The 22,403-nt window shown below is 46.7% G+C and overlaps 2 protein-coding genes across 7 annotated transcripts; one reads left to right on the forward strand and one right to left on the reverse strand.

Moving 5' to 3' along the window:
• Nucleotides 1–2,039: 2,039 nt before the first annotated feature.
• Nucleotides 2,040–3,825, forward strand: LOC123172282 (desmethyl-deoxy-podophyllotoxin synthase-like). The gene is made up of 3 exons (XM_044589285.1): nucleotides 2,040–2,954; nucleotides 3,029–3,730; nucleotides 3,820–3,825. The coding sequence occupies exons 1-3, from the start codon at nucleotides 2,040–2,042 to the stop codon at nucleotides 3,823–3,825; spliced, it is 1,623 nt and encodes a 540-aa protein (XP_044445220.1).
• Nucleotides 3,826–7,429: 3,604 nt separating this feature from the next.
• Nucleotides 7,430–11,828, reverse strand: LOC123172277 (protein O-glucosyltransferase 1). Of its 6 annotated transcripts, none has more exons than XM_044589277.1 (8): nucleotides 11,450–11,828; nucleotides 10,849–11,091; nucleotides 10,693–10,741; nucleotides 9,704–10,340; nucleotides 8,945–9,137; nucleotides 8,653–8,717; nucleotides 8,355–8,565; nucleotides 7,430–8,101 (listed from the first exon to the last, which is right to left on the reverse strand). In XM_044589277.1, exons 2-8 carry the CDS (start codon nucleotides 10,996–10,998, stop codon nucleotides 7,715–7,717), a joined length of 1,692 nt encoding a protein of 563 aa, XP_044445212.1. In that variant the 5' UTR covers nucleotides 10,999–11,091; nucleotides 11,450–11,828; the 3' UTR covers nucleotides 7,430–7,714. The 6 variants fall into 6 exon arrangements, with proteins under 6 accessions (XP_044445212.1, XP_044445214.1, XP_044445211.1 ...); XM_044589279.1 differs by lacking the exon at nucleotides 11,450–11,828 and having other exon boundaries at nucleotides 8,355–8,454; nucleotides 8,536–8,565; nucleotides 10,849–11,228; XM_044589276.1 differs by lacking the exon at nucleotides 11,450–11,828 and having other exon boundaries at nucleotides 10,849–11,221.
• Nucleotides 11,829–22,403: the final 10,575 nt, after the last annotated feature.

The raw sequence follows: 22,403 nt of genomic DNA on the forward strand, positions 1-22,403 counted from the left end.
CTTTGGGCGGCGGCGGCGGCTGCGGTCGACGGCGGCCGGCTTGGCTGCGGCGGCGTGCATGCTGCCTTCAGATCGGCGACGGCGGCGTGGAGGGCCTGGTGATCTCGTCGGCGGCACCTACGATCAGATCTGTTCTGACCAGTGCAGCCGGCGGTGGTGGTCATCTCTTCCGTCAGAGGTGTTGGCCTGAGGCTGGGTGTTCGGATCTCGGGATCCGTCATCTGGCACCAGCTGCGAGTCGGGGAGACGTAGTTGCCGGTGAAAACCGAGCCGACGGCGGGCGATGGTGGCGTTCCACGTCGTTACCTTGATGAAGGCATCGTCATGTGACTACCGTCGACCCACTCGTATTGCTCCGAGGGAAACCCTAGGATCTGTTGTTCCGGACCGGACGATGGCGGCACTGCGGTGTCGTTTCTCTCTTGGGAGCGTCGTTTTGTGGAGCAGCGTTGGAAGTCAGAGGCAGGAGGTGGAGCGGCTTCGTCTTGCACGGAGCTTCGGTGGAGATGTCAAGTCATGCTTGACCGACAGGTGCTACGCTTGGTCATGCCTGGTCGGCAGGTGCTACGCACGACAGATCCTCCAAGGGTTTCAAGCTGTGTCGGCTGGTGGTACGTGGCAGCATGGCGCTGAGGTGTATCAGTGGCGACCGCGACGTGTACAGCTGTTTGCGCGCAGGTAGGAGGTGTCGTTGGGCGCCGTGGTGGCGTCGACGATAGCTGGACCGAGCAATGTTGATGCATCAGTACAGTTCTGAAGATGGAGCGATGGCAGTTGGCGGCGGCCTCTGAGAGCACGCCGGACCAGTGTGTGCCCCAGACCCGGCAAGTGGCTAGGTTGGGGTCTCAGGTCTTAGATGTTAGGCTTGGCTGCGATGTCTGTTTGGTATTAGGCCCAGGCTATCTGCGCCCCTTCATCAACTGGATAGGTGTAGCGACAGTTTGTTGCTTAGACGGCGGCTTTAATCTTACTGTTGTATGACTTTGTAAGGTCTTGCGAGAATAATTAATAAAGTGGCCGTATGCATCGCCCAGATGCAGAGGCCGGGGGTCGTTCTCTTTTTTTTTTAAATGTAAGCTGAGCATAGAACTCGACTTACAAGACACGTGTCAGCCCCTGATAGCTCCTAGGACCAAATGGCACTGCCAATACAGGTTTAAACCGAGAGAAAGGCCCACGCCTTACATATAAGCCGTGAGCAGATAGATGTTCTCGGCTTACATATACACCCTGCACAGAGGAAACACGATCGGCTTATTCCTGGGCATTGGCGGCACGTGATTGCTCCCAAAAGGAAAATTAAGCCGACTATTGTACTCGGTTTACACATGTAAGCCGAGCATAGACCGTGGCTTTACAACACACGTATAAGCTCCTTGGAACACCTAGGACGAAAAGGCATTGCCAGTACAGGTTTTAGCCGAGAGCATGGTACATGCTTACATATAAGTCGTGAGCATATTGATGTTCTCGGCTTACATATATGCCCCGCACAGAAAGGAAATACTGTTGGCTTATTCCTGGGCACTGGCAGCTTGCCCCGCACATAAATTAAGCCGAGAGTGTCACTCGGATTACATATAAGCCATGAAATCAAAGTGTCTTTACTTTGATCAGATTTATAGAAAAGAGTATCAACACAAGACACGGGCGGCGGTTCGGTTTTTCACTAGGTAGTGTGTGCATGAACAAGACACGGTCGTCCAACCATCACGATCGCGTAGGGAATATCCCGCTCCTTAGCGAACATGCTAAATGCATGTGCAGAGACACTTCCTAGTAGGACCAGTATGTATCCTTGGCGCATCGGAGACGACGACGACGACACGGGCGGTTCGTTCCGGGCGACAACCAAACTTGCCCTGCAAATATGCGGTCGTCTCGCTCGCATAGCAATCGACGCCAGTTTATGGTAGTAGGAGTATATCCTAGCGAGCTTGATGACTTCAAATTTGGTCCGTGCCGCATGGGTATATATAGTACAATTGATCCCCGGTCTTCTCTCGAGTGAGCTCAAGAAAATAACAGGCGCCATGACCATGGAGATGGAGCAAGCAATTTATCTGGTCTTGGCTCTCCTCCTGCCTCTCATGCTCCGCAAGCTCATCAGGAAGAACAGCCACGGCACTGGGCAGCAGCTGCCGCCTGGCCCGTGGCGGCTGCCTGTCATCGGCAGCCTGCACCACCTCGCTGGCAAGGCGCTGGTCCACCGCGCCTTCGCGGACATCGCGCGCCGGCTGGGTGACGCGCCGCTGGTGTACCTGAAGCTGGGCGAGATGCCCGTGGTGGTGGCTTCGTCCGCCGAGGCCGCGCGCGAGGTCATGAAGACGCTGGACCTCACGTTCGCGACGCGGCCATGGAGCCCGACTATCAAGATCCTCATGTCTGACGGGGCCGGGCTAGCGTTCGCGCCCTATGGCGCACACTGGCGCCAGCTCCGCAAGATCTGCATCATGGAGCTGCTAAGCGCCCGCCGGGTAAAAACGTTTCGGCACGTCCGGGAGGAGGAGGTGAGGCGCCTCGTCGCCGCCATCACAGCGGGTGTGGGCGAGCCCGTCAACGTTAGCAAGCGGCTTGCCGCGCTCATCGCAGACATGACCGTGCGCGCCATGATCGGGGACAGGTTCAGCAGGCGGGAAGAGTTCCTCGTGGTGCTCCAGCAGGGGGTCAGGATCCTCTCCGGGTTTAACCTCGGCGACCTCTTCCCCTCATCCCGGCTCGTTGGCTTCGTCAGCGGCTCCGCCCCACGGGCATGGGAGAATCACACCAAGAGCTTCGAGCTCATCGAGTGCGCCATCAAGCAACACCAGGAGGTGAAGGCCGCCGCCGCAGCGTCCAACGGCGACGGCAAGGAGGAGGAGCAGGAGGACCTATTGGACGTGCTCCTGAGGATACAGAAGGAAGGCGGCCACGACGTGCCTTTTACCATGGGAGCCATCAAATGTCTATTAGTGGTAAGCTGCCGGCGGGCTAATTAATTTGTTTTCATTCACTAATTAATTAAATGACCTCCTGTTTTAATGTGTAGGACTTGTTTAGTGCTGGGAGCGAGACGTCAGCAACGACGCTCATCTGGGCCCTATCAGAGCTGATGAGGAACCCAAGGGCCATGTCAAAAGCACAAGCCGAAGTACGTGACAGCCTACAAGGAAAGCCAAGTGTGACCGAGGATGACCTGGCCGATCTCAAGTACATGAGGCTGATCATCAAGGAGACGTTGAGGCTGCACCCTCCCGGGCCACTGCTGTTGCCACGCGAGCCCACGGAGGCGTGCAAGGTCCTCGGGTATGATGTGCCGATGGGCACCACCGTGTTCGTGAACGTGTGGGCGATCTGCAGAGACCCCAAGCACTGGGACGCCACAGAGGAGTTCAGGCCGGAGCGGTTCGAGTCTGCCGAAGTAGACTTCAAAGGAACCAACTTTGAGTACACACCGTTCGGGGCAGGCAGGAGGATCTGTCCCGGGATGATGTTCGCGCATTCTAGCATGGAACTCACCCTTGCCACCCTTCTCTACCACTTCGACTGGGAGCTTCCTGCCGAAGGGGAGTTGGATATGGAAGAGGAGATGGGCATCACCGTCGGCCGGAAGAACGACCTGTACCTACAAGGCAAAGTCCTCATGCCGCTTAATCAGCACACTGCTTCAACCGCACAGTGTATCCGGTCGACTTGCTTGGCAGGATCGAACATTGCTGCTGCATATTGCAATTATGTGCACAACATTTATGTACATTTTGTTACAAAGTGTGTCAAGTGTAGTAATGCGTGTATTATGTTGTTCTTATGATTTATAAAAAAATTCAATAATATTATCAGTATTGATTAGCAAATATGTGATTTCCCATCACCAATCTGATTCTCTTTGTTTGATTTTACGAGCTGAAGCTAAATTTTCAAACTCTACTGAGTGGGAAAACTACCTTTCTAAACACAAGTCTGCAATGTAAGTGTCTCTAGCATGAATCCTCATATTATTTGCGATATGCTCTCTTCAGACTAACTAGCCTGGTAATTGGTAAAGGAGGCAAAAGCAAGGTTTTGGTTACCAGGCAGTAAATTAGCTTACCGTACGGTAACCACCCTTCTCGCCACCCGATGGTAAAAGCAGATACGGAGCAAAAAAGAACATTGTTTTAAAATTTTGAATTTAAACGTTAGATATATAGTTTAATATAATAACATCTCTAATCATGCATGAGAATTATTCGTAGTATAGTAGCAAGTATATATCAACACATCGAGGGTTTGTGTACGGAACCAACATTGTTTATTTCTTGAATATACATAGGAATGTATCAAAAAAGTTACATGTTATGAGTTCATCTGTTTGTTTCTTTGTTGGGGGATGCACATGAATGTATCAAAGAAATTGATTGTTATGAGTTCAATAACTATCTATATCAACATAGAAAAATTGAACTGAAAATTCATTTGCAATTCTTTTTAAAAGATCAATTCGGGTCGCGAGCCGTCAGATGTAACGCATCAAGCGACCAACGCGTCTCCACCACTGCAACATGTGTCTTGTAGCAGATTTTTTTTTGCAATAGCAGTTTTGTTGCATTTTTTTTACAACTTGCATAAATTTTTTTGCAAGAGAAGTTTTGTTGAAAATGTAGACCCGTCGTTGAGCATTGCAACACCGCATATGTTTCACAAGCATAGCTCCTGTTGCAGAAGCGAGTTCAATGAAGGATGGTATAGGGGCCCTCAATTGGACGCGTGTCACGCAGGAAAGGTGGCGGACACGGCCGCTATGATCCGCCGGGTGATGTTAAATGTTTTCCAAAGTAATAAGATGCTTAACACATGCTTGGATTTTTTTTAAACATCATGTATACGCGCATATACTCACCCTTATGAACGCACACATGCATACCCTACCCTTTGAGTACCTCCGAGAGACTGAGCATATTATCTTAAGATTTTACGAAGTCACCATAGATGCCTCATAGTCGACCCTCTCACTGAACGCGTATCACCGAAAATCCTGAAATAAATCCAGGATAAATGCAAGCACCATGACTTGAATCTTGGTGGGCTGGAGATACCACTGTCCAGCAAACCATCCAACCACAAGTTGGTTCGCACATATGCTTAGATTACACATGCATCCTCATGTTTTTTTCGCATGGTACATCCTCATGTTTTCTGCTTCATCATGAACAATTAATTCAACCATTCCTCTACTCATGTCATGTGATGTGATGCTCTCAACCCTTATGAGATCTTTCATGCATGCATTGAGGTGTTGCAAAGAAACCAGGGTACAAATAACTAACTTTTTGTCCTCCCTTGATCCGTGCAATCTATTCTCACTCGGATTAGGTCTGAGGGGGAGTCTTGGTTTAGGGCTGGTTTTATGAGGGTTCACGTCGACTGCTTTAGAAACAGGTCGAGTAGGTGTGTAGTCGACGTGTAGTCCTCATGTTGTGTTCTAGGGTGGACGATTGTCACCCATTGGCATGAGAATGTTGTATCCGACTTCTATAGTCGTTCTTCCTTAAAATTTTGATCCTAGTTTCGGGTCATAACCCGATCTATCTTTCTCCCCCTTCCCTCCCATGCTATCCCATGGCAGCATCTCCTCCTTATTACTAACCATATCCTTCACACGTGGTTGTCATCTTCGCTGCCGCTGCCTTGTCTTACTTGGCATCCTCCTTCATTAACGTTGCTCAATCAGGCTGGTGGGAGCCAGCGCACCCTCTGCTCCGCATCCTACATGAGACTTTCGCACTGTTCGGTGCACGGGGGAGAATACAGAAGGCCCACGAGGACTCTAGGGAGGATGTAGAGAAGGCATGTCGTGCACACCACAAACTTTTATGATCGCGTGGGCAAATCCTCACACAACCTCCATGGTATGCATGGTACCAGAACCATCGTCGTAGTTCCCTTATAAATAAATTTTAATGCATGATTTTGTTGCACTTTTTGAACCTTAAAGTACATTTTATGGATGTTTAGATTTGTCTTATGGGTTCATATACCAAATATATTTGGGTCTATTATTGCTTGAAGTGGCACTTGTAAGTTTTGCATCCATATTGCATAGATGTACATTGTTGTATTCGGCGTGTCATATTTATTCTAGTTATTTGAATTCACTACTATAACAATCACATGTATTAGCTGCCTTGCCTTTGTAGTGCTTTATATAATCGACGATGGGATGCATGTGAAGGTTTGTAGGAACACCATACTCGTATAAATAAGATTTATGTACAAATATATGGTCACTTTAGCTAAATGGCACTCGACTGAAAAATTTGGGGTGAGTCGATTTTGAGAGTTCGCCGAAGTGAAGGAAGGGGCTCAGCGGAGGGCTACCCCATTATCTATCGTAGGGTTTAGGGTAGGGGCAGAGGTGGACGGCGGTGGTGGGTGGCGGTGGTGCAGCTTCGCCAGAGAAAAAAAAACCGGACGCGAGCGGGGCTAGAGGGATAATTGGGGGCGGCGGCAAGCCCAGCGGTGGGGAGCGGTTCCCGGGAGGGCCGGGAAGTGAGGTTGCACGGGAGCGCCGCAAGCCGCGGGCGGTGGTCACAGGTGGCTTGGCCGGCAGCCCGTGTGTTGGCCTAGGGAAGAAGAAGAGGAAGCTGGAGGAACAAGAAGGCCTGCCCACCGTTCGATCGGCATCAACGGCCAAAAACAGTAGTCTGACCCAAATTCAAAAAACAGTCGACTAACGTGTAGCCGTGCCAATATATGATAACAAGTCTAGGTACGAGTAAGAGGGGCCCTTCTAGAACACCTGACACATATTATATAATGGAGTGAATCGTATATTAATAAGCAGATTACTATTCGTCGTTGAATGAAGTTTCTAAATAATTTTTTGGTGACATTTTACACATGTTTTGCCAGCTAAATTTGTGATCTAAAATCCCGTTCCTAATGTTTATTCACATGTGAAGGGAGCAGTTCTTTAGGATGCAGATCTTGAATTTGTGGCCAAGACTGGACACATATTTAAGACCTGTGGAGCCTGGCAGAAATGAACTCCTTCAAGTCTCCCATGTTCTTCAATCTGCTACAACGTTGTCAAAGGCAACCTCATTGCCCTCACCTAGTCATCCTTGTGAAAAGTTTCATGGAAGTTTTCCTCTTTTGCTGAACAATATTATTTCATGGAAGTTCCTTAAAAAACACGAGGTACTCCAATTAGTAAGTAATAACCCAAAGGAGAATATTGTAAGATAAAATGACTAAAGTTGTTAGTAATGTACATAAATAAATAAATGTGAATACCGTAGTTTATAGTAACAAAAAAAGTGCCTAAGATGCCCAACATCTCAACTCTTTTATGTCATTCTTCAAAGTGGGTTGCATGTCACAAGTAGATGTAAAGAATGCCGTTGCAGTCGATCAATCCAGAATAGATCGAAAGGATGGCAAAAGACGAAGAATAGTAGGATTCCGAATAGATCGAAAGGATGGCAAAAGACGAAGAATAGTAGGATTCCTAATACCCTTAAAAATATACTTATCCAACTAAAATAACAAATGGGAAAAACTGACAACGTATGAACGGAGGGAGATCAGGAGAGATCTAAAAGCATCTTCAACTTTTCTAGATGTTACGCAATTGAAAAATCAAACTAGAAGTTGTTGGTATCACCACTACAAAATTAGCACAACCATGAATCCTAAATAGCTTAACAAACTTTATATGCATGTCCTCAGGTAAGTTAAAAGGACCAGGGAGTTGTCAGCGATTGCTATCCTCAGGCTTTGAAGCATTTCTCTCCTCGGGCTTTGAAGCATTTCGCTCCAGCATTTCGACCTGGTTCATCGACTTTTCTTTCCTCTGGTGTAGCTCTCTGAATTCCTCAGGGCTAAAGGGAGGAGGCAGATTGCACGGACCAGCGACGTTTGCAGACTTCACCATGGAGTCCTCCATGAACTTCTTCTCCCTGCCTATGGCTTGGCAGGCCAAAGATTCGGGACAGACCTCAACAGCTTCAGGAGGCTTGGTTGGCTTGAATCTTAGGAGCTTAGCGTATTCCGTTAAGAGGTGAAACATGTAATCGTATACATATTCCATACTAAGTTCTTGTTGAATGAACTTGCTTCCCTCCTTCCCTATTTTCTGTGCCTATGAACAGTTTTTGAAGAGGAGGTGTGAGAAACATGTTCTTAACATACTATCGAATCCACGGGAAGTATGGTATGATATTTTCTACTTCCTCCAACCCATATTAACAGTCGCTAATTTAGTACAATTTTGTACTAAATTGGCGATAATTAATACGGACTTAGGGAGTACTAAAGACCAATGTGTTTCAGCTCATACAAAAAAAAAACGGTTAAGGCCATTCCTAGCTGCTAGATAGTGCTGCATAACATACCTTTTTCTTGTGAGAATTTCCCCAATCAACAGCATACTTTATGGAGTTACATTTACTGTCATCTCGAACAGGCCAATAGTGCTGAGTGGGCATCAGCACCCTTGAAAAGAAATCATAATATTTTGGGTTAATCACCAGCGTCATTGAATCACAAGCTAGGATATACTTCTTGCTAACTGACCACGCTGATCCTTCGATGTAGATCTTGTACCTATCACCCAACATAACAATTTCAACACCGATGACAGAACAAACAAGTCTTACCAAACTTTTAATAAGAGAAAGGTAGAAAAGAAACCTGTGGGTGCATTGACTGGCCAAATCTGATTTTTTGTATCCAGCCTTGCTCTCTTTGACCCAATCCTAAATGAAAACAGCAAAAATAAGCAAGCTAATCAGCCATGTAGGCAGCATCAAAATTATTGTGTTAAAAAAAGGGTGTGTTCAAGATCAGAAGGATTAGAAGAATTATACGATCAACATAATTCGAAAATATAGAATAGGATTTCGAACTTGTAAGAATAAAATGGGATGTCAAAACTCCCTTCAAGTATAAAACAGCGCAGTGCAACCTAAACTCAAACAAGTACCTGTTTGTAAATCCGTGCATTCCATTCTTGCTCACTGGAAACATTACACTTAACCAGCTCTTGCCTTATAGCTGCGACCTCTGGATTCCCTTTCCAATAAGCATAAGGCTCTCTATCTATCCATCCCACCTTCCTATTGCCAGCATCCAGATCCTTTTGCAGCGCATCCCAGGGCTTTATATTGATCTCAGCCCTATCAGCACAAAAGTCAGTTTAAGCGTTTGCACTTTGTTTAGAAATCAAAGCATAGAAGAACAAATTTAATTTGGATCAATATGTACTATGCACTTCAAATTTATACACTTCCCAAGATACAGAACTTCAGGGAAACATACTGATATTTTACCATTTGCTTCCAGTTTGCGTCCATTGATTTGCTCCATTAGCATCAGAACATCGGATTTAGTTGATACGAAAGTAAAAAAAAGTGCATTCGTACGTTTCATACATACACGAAGATAATGTATCATGTATATTGGACAACTATTTTGATCAAATTTGGAAAGTCCTTGGGTCTGTCAAAGACTCAAAGCTTATGTACTGCAAATCATGTCTCGCATGAAGAATATTGTCTTTGTACTACTATTCCTAGTAAAAGTATGATTATCATAACAGTAATGGTGCACGAATCACAGGTGATGATTTAATGCTGGGATTCAATTGCATTATTAATGAATAGTGACCCAGACGTTGAGAAATAGGAATGCACAGAACGTGTAAGAAATACAAGAGCGAAGAAAGGCAAGAGCAGTTGCTTACCAGCCCCAGAAAGACCAGTCCGGGAAAACTATGTCGAGTGTCTCATTGTCGCCGCAGTACCGGAAAAGCGGCGGCAAGACGGTTGCGTTCTCCCCCTGGTACTTGTCAGGGTGGACAACCGGCCAGTCCACACAGTTGAACATGAGGTCGAGATCGGGGATGCGACCAGGGTAGCGGCGGAGCAGTTGGAGGATGCCCCAGATGGTGAAGAGGTCACGCGTCTGGAAGGCCGGCGCGATGCGCTCGATGTAGGCACGGCCATGGAGCACGACGAGGCGGAAGTTGGCTGTGGTGCGCGCACGGTCAAGCATCGTGCGGGTGATGCCCCCCGCCGCGCGCCACGGGTGGAGGTCCTCGTGGATGAAGCGGAAGTAGGCGGGGCAGGAGGTGTTGGCGGCAGCAATGGGGGGAACCAGCTGTGTCTCGGAGACAGTGGCGCATGTTGCGTTTGAGGAGAGTGCGAGGGACAGAGTCTGAGAGATGTTGCTTGGGATGTCAGGGTCACCAGCGCCTGGCGCCGAGCAGGAGAGGGAGTATGTGGGGAGCGGCGGCGGCGGCACAGCAGGGGTGGCAGGGATGGAGGTGGAATGCGTGGCGGTCAGGAATTCAGGATCGCCTGCATGGACGGAGATTGAATCTGTGGTTGTGAGTAATCCCGTTAGAAAAGCTTATATTTTCGCAACAAATTTGAAATTCTTTTTTTTAGTACAAAAATTCTCCTTTTCTAAGGCTGTACACAAGTCGAAAGTTAAAATGGCTGGAACTCGCCAGTAAGTATCCTACTAGGTGAAAATGTTGCTAGAAATTCCACACAGAAAATTCTCCTTTTCTTATTTGATTGATCAGACCATAACATTTTATTTTTGTAACCCTGTAAAATACAGTCTCCAGAAAAAAACATGTAAAATGACATTTCATACCAAGTGTATATGAAAACAGAAAAACAGAGAGAGGAAGATCAAGCAAATAAGAATGGTGAGTCGGCTTACCTACCGGGTTTGTGCGCCACCGATCTAGATTGGTGTCTGCCAAATTAGTCTGCATACATACATGTATGACAACAAAATCCATGTTGGTAAGATCAGTCTACCAGATGGCAGTAAACATCAATAATGTTAAGAAGAAAAATAGTGTGCCAGCCTCACGGTGGTGGTTATCCAGCGGCCGGAGACGAGGACGCCGACCACGACAACGAATACGAAGAGGAAGACCGCGGTGGCGGTCACCGGAGATGACGGACCGCCAGATCTGGTCCACCTCTGGGCGTCAGGCGCGGCGGCGGCTGCCGCGGCCATCGCCCGCCGGGCCGCTCTCGGCCTCCCTTCCACCTCTGCGTCTCCTTCAGGGCCAGAGACCTGCTTTTGACCGCGGTGGCGATGTGCTCTGCCCTGTGAAAGAAAGAAACAGGGAAAGAATGAGGTGATCGTCGCCGCAGAAGAGAACAGAACGCCGATCGCTGAGGAGAAGGCGTCCACGCAGGCTCGTGTAGCTGCAGGCGCGCGGGACGCGGTCAGAGTAAGTTGGTTTCGCTCGCTCACGTGTGAGGCGGAGGGTGTTTCGCAACAGACCGAGAGAAAAGGGGAAAGCTTTGCTAGGGAAGAGGGCCAAAAATTTGGGAATCCAAATCCCAATTGACGATCGAGCTGAGGTTTTTCCCAATTTTAATTTCGGAAACCCTAAATCGCCGAAAACTGCAAACCCTAAAACGCCCAATCATGATGCGAATGCTTTGAACATAATGCTGACCGGCAAGCGCCATCCTCGACGATGACGACGCGGGCGGGTGGCTCGCCCCGCCGACCGCGCATCCCCATGCAGTGCCCACGGTCGCCGTGCGTGTACCCACCGCCCGCTGTGTCCTCTCAGCTCTAGCGGGTGCCGCACTTCAGGAAGACGATGCGGGACGCCTAGGCTACGCACGAGCACCGCCGTCGCCGTCGCCGCTGACACCGGCGCCTCCCCGTCGCACTAGCACCCCAAATGCCCATGCGCGCGACAGGGCGAGCGCTGTTCGACGGAGCAGCTCACGGCGTCTGCCGATGCAGGCTACTCTGCCCAACAGGGGCGCCGCGCCGTCGAACTCTCTCGTTCGGTGCGAGAAAATTGGCTGGGAAGCAGCGCAGGCCTGCGGGCGTTTGGTACGTGCAAATTCAACTTTGTGCTACCGGTCAGATTAACATAGCCGCCCCACCGATTCTTTCTTCCGTTGGTACTACAAGTTTTTTTTGTTTTTGCGTGCACTACTAGTTTTTTTTTCTTTTTTTCAGATGCCTCATACATACACATATACACTCATCCATACCCCTATGAGCGCGTCCCAAGACTCTGTCACATGACACATTATTTTGAGCTTAACAAAGTCGCTATAGACACCTTCATAGTCAATGGAACGTCTTTTTTCACTCAACGCACATCGCTGAAAGGCCTAAATCCTAGAAAATGCAAGCACCGGTCTCAAAGTCTAGAACTTGAACCTTGGTGGACTGGGGATATCACTATCCTCCTAACCGTCCAATTACAGGTTGGTTCACATTGGTACTGCTAGTTATGGACTGAGTGATGCATACATCCTTTTGTATTAAAAAAACTTGTTATGGTAACCCGTTCTAAAAAAACTAGTTATGTTCCCCATCCTTTTAATTTTATTTTTTTATTTTTGATAAAACATGAAATTTATTTATAAGAAATGAACATTTTTTAAAATATAACGATATTTTTAAAAAATTGCAAATGTTTTCTAAAAAAATAACATTTATTTAAAACTTCATGAAATAAAGAAAAACATCCCGAACATAATTTGAAGTTTTGGGATTTTTTTAATTGGACCATTATGAAAAACATAAAAACCCGGGAAAGACGTAAATTAAAAAAGGATGAATCTAAATATTTGGTTAAAAAACAAAATATACTTGACCAAAACCTTCTAGAATCTTGTAGCAGCTAGTTGGGCCAATCCATTAGTGTGTTGGCCCTGTGCGATTCATCATAATGCGACGAATTGGACCCACCCTCAAGGAACAGCCCTAAACTTCCTCATTTATCCGCGCGGCTGTCCGGAGGCACATTTGGGCTGAAACTTCTCACCAATGGGGCCATCATTTATTCGCGGATCGTCATAGTCCTATTTGGACCCAAATTGGGGTTCATGCCCACATCAGCCCCACCCCACTGAAACCTTTCCTTTTCCGCCTCTCGCTCACCTCTGTCTCGTTTTGAGTGCTCCTTCATGAATTAGTCGTTGCCAACCGCTCTAATCCATTGCCCTCCCAACGTAGCTGCTGCTCACTGCCATTAACTTTTGTCCACCGCATGTCGTCATTTCACCCTATCGCCTTTTCCCCTTACAGTTGCACCGCACATGCATCCCAACCCAGCCACCACATATCTCACATCTCTCTCCCCTGCCCAAGCCGCCTCGTCAGTCATTGATGGATGGCACGACACTCAACGGCTCGAATTCATAGCCTCATGAATAATGTGTGTGTCACTCGCTGAGCCAATGCCATGGTCGCAGTTTTTGCCAAGCAAGCAACTAACAAAGAGCTCGCCACAGGTAGGCGTAGGACACTGGCTTCATGCCGTCACAGTCCAGCGTCTCAAATGGCATGAAGAAGAGCTTCCCCTTCGGCATGGACTCGACATCAAGACGTCCTACCATGTCGTTAACTCGCTACAGTTTCTATGGCAGCGACAACCCGCCCCAACCATGGTATGGCACGCAATCTGTTTGGCTAATTGGGTGGTCGAACAACCAAACAATATACTCCGACCTTGTTGAGGCTTTTTTCATTTGTCATAGGTGTATGATACATGTGTGAACCATGTGTGATGCTGCAATTGAAATCCATTTTTGTGATGCATATTGTCGGACAATCTCGATGTGCAAGTGATGAACAAGACCAATGATGGTTAACACAGTAAGAAAATGATGGATGATGCCCATCTCCCAATAAATTTCATGAAATTGAAGATCAAATTGCCCACATTGGAAGTTAGGAAAATAACCAAAAGAGGAAATGCATACATGATGAAAGAATATCAATTATTGTGCATCGCATGGTTGGAGGTGACACCATATCCAATATGTGGGCGGATCAAGAGGGTTCGGCATATAGGAGGAAGATTCAAGAATTCTTCCATGAGATGAAGCATTATCCCCCATTTGCAGTTTTGAGTGAAACCACAACGATAACTCACTTAAGCATAAGTGGGAAACGATTCAAGATTGTTTGCAACAAGTTACGTGACCAAGTGAAAAGTTGAAACCCAAGTGGCGTTAGAATTGGTATTCACGCTTGTAGGTTTGCTTTTGCTCGTTTCAATTGCTCCATGTTCATCATGATTGTTTTTGCACCAAAACTAACGTTTACGTGCAATACATGTTCTTTTATTTCAGCTTCAGCTCTTCATCATGTTCATGTGTAATCCTTTTTATAAAATAATTAAGAAAATGGAAGAGCTCACTTGGTAGTTAACGGACGTACATCCCATACAATCTTTTTTTCAAATTGTAGTCGTTTTATAATTTTCAATTAAGATTTTGATATTCTTTGCTTGACCGTACGAGCTGAAGCTGAAATTTCCAAGCACTAATTCAAGGAGAAACTATTTTCAATTGGACAAATATGTATTGACATTCTCTAACATGACTCTCCTATCAAGCAGTGGATTTCTCACTTGGGCTCCAGTCAACTTGATAGCACCGAGCCGGCTTGATCATTGAGCATTAAGCTGGTGTTATGGACAATCTCTCCGAGACAATTAACCCCTAAAAAATGCGTGTTGAATCTCGATTCATTCAGAGAAGCAGGTAATTGCTGTCATATAGAGTCAAGTCATCCTGATACATCTCATTCCTAAATCCTTTTTATGAGTAGGGATCACGAGAAGGGCCACCATCCTGATACATCTCAATTTCACCCACCATGCATTAATTTTGTATTTCTGCGTATCAGCTTCATAATAACTAAGATATGCTCTCATACAAAATTAAAAAGAAGAAAAGAAATGATCTTTAAATGAAAATGACCATTGGGGGGACATGTTGTTTGTCTTTTTCACAATAAAAACGACTTTGAGTGGATAGAATACTATCTTTTTGTTCAGTGATTTCTTTTCACATGGCAATGGAATGCATGTTTTTCACCAAAGTTGACTTAGGTTATGGCCAGGCTTTCTTTAAAACGCGATATGAACATAATCACTTTCACACAATTCACGAAAAATGTCCTTCAAATAGTTCATCTGAATTCTTGGTTGCATTTGTTTTTTGCCCCTTTGCAGATTATTCATAAAACGCATATTGTTCATAAGTCGCTACATTTCTTTTCTGTAATTCGTCTTTGCGCCAATGGCGCATCGGGGCATCTAGTGGTTCTAATAATCGCACACAGTTCCTTTAATTTTATCGTGTGAAATTTTGAATTAATTTTGAGAACTGGCTAGAGATTCATTAATCAATGGGAAGCATTACGAACGCTTGAAATTTTTCAATAATCTTGCTCAAGCCATGATATACGATACATTATGAATGAAAAATGTAAATATGCAATGTCGAATGTTATTTGTGTATTTGCTAGAAAGCACAACATATTGAATCATAGTTACCGCACACACGTTGTTCAAAAATATTGCACATGTGTCAAAGTTTCAAAACCGTGTGCGTAGTTATCATCTTGAGAACTACAATCGCAGTAACTAAATGTGGTTGATTATATCGGAATTGTAACCACCCTCTAATGTGCCAATATAATGTGTCAACCGCACCGGAATCGTCATTGTTGTCTTTTTCATCCCAACATTCTCCCACACTCTCTCTGCAATTTCTGGCAGCGCAGCCATGGCCTCCTGGAAAGGGCAATGGAACCAGGACTCCTCCGGCGACAATGACACGCGCAGTCTCGCTTTAAGCAAGGATTCATTGGGTGCGCAATCAATGACGCTGCCTTGCTGCCCCTCCAGTTTTAACGACCTCGAATATATCGAGTTCATTGAAAGTCCAAAGCAGCCATCGGAGACCGACTCGAAGTTGGAGTATCCCGAGACGGAGGTGGATCACTTGGAGAACCATGACGAAGACGAGGAGGAGGAGGGGGAGTAGGAGAAGGAGGAGGACGACGACAATGACGATAAGCTGACGGCAGCGGCACGAAGCGTCCTCGTTAAGACGATGGCATGGAAGGTGCATTTAAGAAGAAGAAGAAGGACTAGACAGGTATATGTTGGCTAGTTCTTAGAAATCCTTGTAAAATTAGGTACTATTACCTATTTATGTTCTGCCCCTATGTAACCACTTTGTAATGCAATATTATCTCAAATTTAGTGTGGTTTAATCCCTTAAATTGAGGGTGTGTATTCTTAAGTTGATGCAGTCGTCTATCCTAGAGTTGCTCTACGTCTGTTCTTGTTCTGCGGACAGATCATGTTGTTCATCTGCAGACATAGCAAGTCAAATCGCACATGATTCGCATGGTGAAACTGTGATGATGGTTCACAGTATCGCACACAGTTTGTTTAATTAAATTGTTTGCCCAGTATGCGCTGTCATGAGCCACCGCACATGAGTGGCCTCGTAAAAAAGCATGTGCAGAACTTTGCAAACTATCCCTGCATTATGAAACATGCGCGATGCTTCCCATCATCACACATAATTTGTTTACTAAAATTGTTTGCCAATCAACGCACATAATTTGGAAAGTTCTACCGTGCGTGTTATTACGATATATCGTACATACATCTTTGGACTGAACTGTGTGCTCTTTATCACACATGATTTCCTTCTCAAGCTCGTACCCTATGGATCCTTCATTGCACATGTTTCATTTTCGAGCACACATTTTTATTTTTTTGACGTGTATCACGCACAGTTTGCAAGAAAGGTGAGACAGCTCCGGGGTGCCCCTACACCTTCATGGACAGTAAATAAAAAACAAAAAAATATAAAAAATCTGCATCTTTTGGGGATCAAAGATGATCAAACTTTTGATGGTCTTGCAAATTATCAGCCACAAATAACACTCGATGAGTCCTCACCAAAAATAACAAAATTACTGCTCAAAAGTGCACATAAACTTTGAACATTGATTTTACTTTTTTTAGGTGATGGCTCCTTGAATGTTATTTGAGAATGAAACTTTGCAAAAAACATTGAATGTTTGATCATGTTTGATGTTCCAAAGTTTCCGATTTTTTGTTATTTTTTCATTTGTTTTTGAATTTACTGTTCATAGACGGTATAAGAGCACCCAGATGTTGAGAGTCCTATCTCCACAGTTTGATCCAAGGGCATACAATATACTATGTCTTAATAGAACAATTCTGCACTAGAGCTAGTACAACCACTGCGATGCCACTCCGCTGAATTAATTAGTCGAGATTTCCCCATCGCACAACCCAGGAAGGTGCTCCGCCGGCACCCTCCTTGGAGCCTGCACGTGATTCGCCGATGGCCTCCTTAGGTAGCGGCGAGACGAGGGGGAAGGGGAGGGAGCTGTTTCTGTAGTCTCTCCCTGCGATCCCTTCGGAACCCCTAAAAAACCACCGTGTTGAATGTATACAACTTCAAACAAGATGAAATCCTATGAAAGAAAGGAAATAGCCTGCTGAATCGGTAGGTACTACAAAATATGAATATCATCTTTCAATGAATAGATGCAATATTTCAGCAATGAATAAAAATACAAATTAAAGATTACTAAACAATACATTATGGAGAACAGTAAAAGAAGAATTTGCAGAACTCGTACAACGACGCACTTTTAACTTATTTCTTCCCCCTATCAAAACTGTAGCGGCTCCTCTAGGTTTACCTAACATATGCTTGACATAGCACGTGATGAAGGATTTGTCCCGTCTAATTTCCCCCCTCCCCGTCGATGCTCGTCCTGTCGTCATGACCGAAGTACCAGCAGTCACCTTTTAACGCACCACAAGGAAGCACCCATGGCTTGGAGGTCCCGGTGGCTATATCACACACCATCGGAACGTCCGGCCAGTCTATCCAGTACACGCAATCAGCTCTCACCTCTGGGACAGTGGGTTGCACCACCACCGGGCTGCCGCTTTTGCCGAGGAACACGGAGCAGCCTCCCAGATCCTTCACCACGTCCCAGCATGGCCAGCATCCCGGGTCGTACCTCAGGACGAAAATCTCATCGGCACGTATCCTGAAGTTCCCGCTGCCCAGTTTGACGGTGGCACCGGTGTTCTTCCACACCTGGTACGGGCTGCCATGGCAGAAGAAGATGTGCTTGGTGACCATCTTTGTGGACACAACGTCGTAGGGCGGGGCGTAGGCGGCGGTTGGGTTGGGGTCCCACATGATGGTCGGCAAGGGCTCGATTAGGGCCGGCCGACCGCCTCGGGGCATGTGCAGGACGTCCACGGCCCCGCATGAGTCGAGGAAGTACACCTTGTCCCTTCCAGCGTGGAAGGCCATGTCGTCATAGCAGCTCCCGTCAGCGACGTCGACGGTCGTCCACTCCTTGTCTTCAGTCCTGCTGCTGCCGCCGGTGTCGATGTAGGCTACCCTGTTGTTACAGTCGTACAGGGCCACGGCTGTCCAGCCGTCGTTGTGGCCGGGCGGGTTCGGATTCGGGTTCTGAACGAACACAATCTTGCACACGGACTGGTTGTCCCCGGGCGGGGACACGAGCTGCACCGACTTGCCGGCGCGGGAATCGACGAGGAAGATCCTCCGCGTCGAGTAGCTGGAGAAGGCCGCCATGTTGACCAAGTTAACCGTGCGCTCCTCGTCCATGGCCATGGCGAAGCAGCCGTTGCCTGAGCCGACGGCTCGGGCACGGCAGTAGAAGCTTTTTTGGGGTTCGACAACAACGGAGGACCCGGTGTGCAGGTGGAACGAGCGCCGCATGGGGATTGAAAAGACGGAGGCGCTGTAGCTGTCGTGGCCCTGGGCGACGGAGAGAAGGCACGGGAACGACAGCGGCGCGAGGGCGGAGCGCCACGCGGTGCATACGCCGCGGAGGGATGTGTAGTCTCTCAGAGTCACGCCGTCTGTGGCGGCAATGGACACGAGGAGCTCGCTGTTGAGGCCGGACCAAGGGGAGTGTCCCGCCGGCGCCATGGCGTGCCCATTGCTGGCACTTGGTGCGGACGAATCGACCATGGCACATTTATGTTGGTCACGGAGGACGGAGCCAGGGTTTCGCAGTAGGGGAGTTTCCCATGGTTTGCAAGTATATGTACTTGGCTGCGTGGGGTACCGTTTCTTGGTTCGTATCGTACACGAAGTCAGGAACAGTGAAGGTTCCGTTCGTAATCCGAAAATCAACCGGTTGAGGAGTACTCCTACAATACAATCAGAGCATGAGCAGTCCTTAAACAAGGGGAAAAAATTCCGTGCGTACGGGCTGTAAATCTCCCCCCGTGCATATCCTCCGTGAGATGACGCCACGTGGTCCACCTCGCCATCCAACGATTCACTGCTCAGATGCTCGGTTCGTTGGTTCTCGGCTCGGCAGCCCCTGCGTTCCGCTCCAAAACTTGCCATGCACGTACGATTCCGGCTCCCGTCAGTTATGCATGGATTGATTCCTACTAACAGATATGCATGAAGATTGCTAGCTTCTGCTTCCTCGGTGCAGCCAGGGAAGCGGCCATTCGATCGTGAATTTCTCATGGCCGAGCGACCAGTACACTGTCAACTTAGCGATGGGACTAGCGGCCAGTTCGCCGGCTCAACGCTTACTGCAGCGGACGGAATGGTAAACATCTCGGCCGTGCGTCCGAACACGTCCTCTCCACCCCATGATCAGATCGGGCCGGAGCGACAGCCGCGGCCGCCGCCATTCTGCCACAATCTGAAGCAGCACTACCGGGGAGAAGGTTCGGACTGGCCATGGCGGAATCCAACACGGTCGCCTCCAAGGACGACAAAGATTTCTACCAGGAATTTAGTGCTACTGAACATACTGCGCGCAGAAAGATTGAGTAGCCTCCCTGTTGCAAAGGCTTTCATGAGCTATATGTTTTTCCCTGCAAAAATCATCAACTATAAAGTTGTAGCTATTCAAAGGCAGAACTGTTGTAAAGTATCAAATTTATGGGATTGCTGATTCATTTGCAATATAAGTATTTTCCAAATTGCCTGTGCTAAAAAAGTTCTCAGATTTCATAGTAAAAAATTAGCCTGACTTCATATGAAGTTTAGGCCTACACAAAAAAAGGTAGCACCTTTGCTACAGTTGAATAGCAAATAAGAGAAGCTAGAGAAACAATAAAAAAAGTTAACTACAGATTTATGGTGAAATCAGATAACACATGCATATTTTTGGCAAGAAGTCAGGTAGATATTTGAAATTCTGTTGTTTACATGAATTGGTCCTCACAATCTCAGGAGACTCGTTATACAAGCAGGAAGCTACATCATGTTTGGTTCATTTTGCCAAAACATGAGCTCCTTCAGTACAAGACATATTTACATGACGACAGCTACAGAACAAATTTCACGGTTTTATATATGATGTCATCAGTTTTGATGCTAGCTAGTATGGGATCGGTCTTGCTCTGTGCTCTTCATCTTGTTGATCAGCGACAAGCAATCTGATGCTATTTCCACTTGCCCCTCTGGCTGCTTGTATAGATCCCAAGTGATCTTAGATTATCAAACCATAGCCCACACCCCATAAATTAGACAAAATCACAACATCAACATTCATTAGCGTGAACTCAATCGACGAAAGAGACCATTTTTGAATTATTCCTTGCTTCTCACGCCTCGTGGATGTAGTCGAACAAGAAGCAATCAGGAAACACTGCATCATCTCCAATGGTTTCCTGTCAGTCTCCTTTTTCTCCAATGCTGAAGTGGTTCCCAATTTTTCTGCAAAAAATGAATTAGAAAGTTTGTTCAGTTTAGACAGTGAAGTAAACAGATGTGCTATCCATGACATCGCAGCATGACAAGTGACAAACATGGAGGAGACTTTGACCAGGGTGAGACAATATTAATCTTTGCGCTGCCACACATCATCAAGGTGCATGGTTCTGCTGACACCAACGATTTCAGACAGCTAAGGTACTAAAGAGTGATTAATTAAATGTCATTGCTGACCACTTCATCCGTCTCGGTGAATAAGTCGTTCGCGTAGTTCTAGGTCGACGGTTTAACTATCTAAATATGTACCATATGTGACAAAAAATATATATTTAGAACTACATCCGTGTAGAAATCTAGTGATATATACTTTTCATGACATATAACACATATTTAATTTCTCAAATCGATGACCTAGAACTACGCTGCGTCGTCTGGCTGCCGGCCGCACTCCCTCTACCAGTGTCGGACGAGGGCGGGCGGGGGACGAAGCAGATGACGGTGGAAGCGAATGATCAGCTGGTGGCGAACGACGGAGACGACTGCGGCGGCGGCGGCTGCGCCAAGGGATGCGAGGCGGCCTGAATCTGACTCTAGTCCAGATGGGGTAGGAATCGTGCGCCCAGTCCAGCCGAGCCGAAGTTTGAGAGGCTGCGGGCTTGTTTCCTGGAGCCGAGAAGGCGTGCTCGAGCCGAGGAAACCTGCCCACGGGAGCGGATCAGAGGGGATCGTCGGATGGCGAGGTGGACCACGTGGCGTCATCTCACACAGGGTACGCAGGAAGAGCAGTTTACAGCCGGTACGCACAGATTTTTTTTTCCTAAACAAGGAAGTAGTACAAAATAACCGACTGCCCTTATCGCAGGAATCTTGCACCACCAAGCGTCCACCATCACCGAGCCCATCACATATACACGACCCCTCACGCCATCACCTTTTTGTGGCGTGTTCATTAGGAGTTTTATTCCATAATAGTACTCCCGTATAGGGTCGCACATAGCCCTTTTTAGCAAAAGATTGACATCAAATTAAGGCTCTGTTTGGTTTGCAGGATCAGAAAACATAGGAACAAAAAAATGTAAAGGAATAGGGAAAACAAGCACATATGAAACTGAGGAATTTTAAACAGAGGTATAGTCAGGAGTGAACCGTTCGGTGGTGAGCAAAAGAAGCTGGACATCACCACAGTTGCTAACCGTATCTTGGGTGTTTTTTATTTGGCTGTAGACTTACTCTCTCACACTCCATGCCATATGATGAATATTTTATTATACTAGATGTCAGAACCAGTGTGTTGCCTTGGCCAACCGTGATAAAAAGAGGTCTGACTAGATGTTTCTTTTCCCGTGAAATCTGTAGGAATCACACAGGAATCGAGACATTCCAAAGTTTCACTGCTCATTTTTCCTTCACTCCGAACGCACCAAAGGTAGAAAATAGCACATGATCAGATTCCTTTGAGTTTTCCTCCAAACCGAACGCAGCCTTATAGAATTTTTTTTTGGCATTGTGTTGGACGGCAAAAAAACATAGAGACTCATCGAACCAAATGTTTATGGGCATTTTACAGCAAGACATTGGAGATGCCCTTTAGTTGTATACCTATATTAATTACCTAGAAATTCATTTAGGGCTTTAAAAAATGAATGTAATAAAACAGGCATTTAAATCACATGCCACTCATAAGCAAAATAACCTAAAAGCCCAGGAAAGCACACTTACACCATTCTAGGTCCTAAACTATAACCCTAACCGCTTCCGTCCCTCATTTTCTCCACCGGACGGCTCCCACATCTCTCACATCTCCCTCCTGCGGTGACCTTGCCGCCGCCACCATCTCTGGCCCATTCCGACAAGCCCCGG

This window comes from Triticum aestivum, unplaced genomic scaffold (assembly GCF_018294505.1).
Source record: "Triticum aestivum cultivar Chinese Spring unplaced genomic scaffold, IWGSC CS RefSeq v2.1 scaffold65268, whole genome shotgun sequence".
Lineage (NCBI taxonomy): Eukaryota > Viridiplantae > Streptophyta > Magnoliopsida > Poales > Poaceae > Triticum > Triticum aestivum.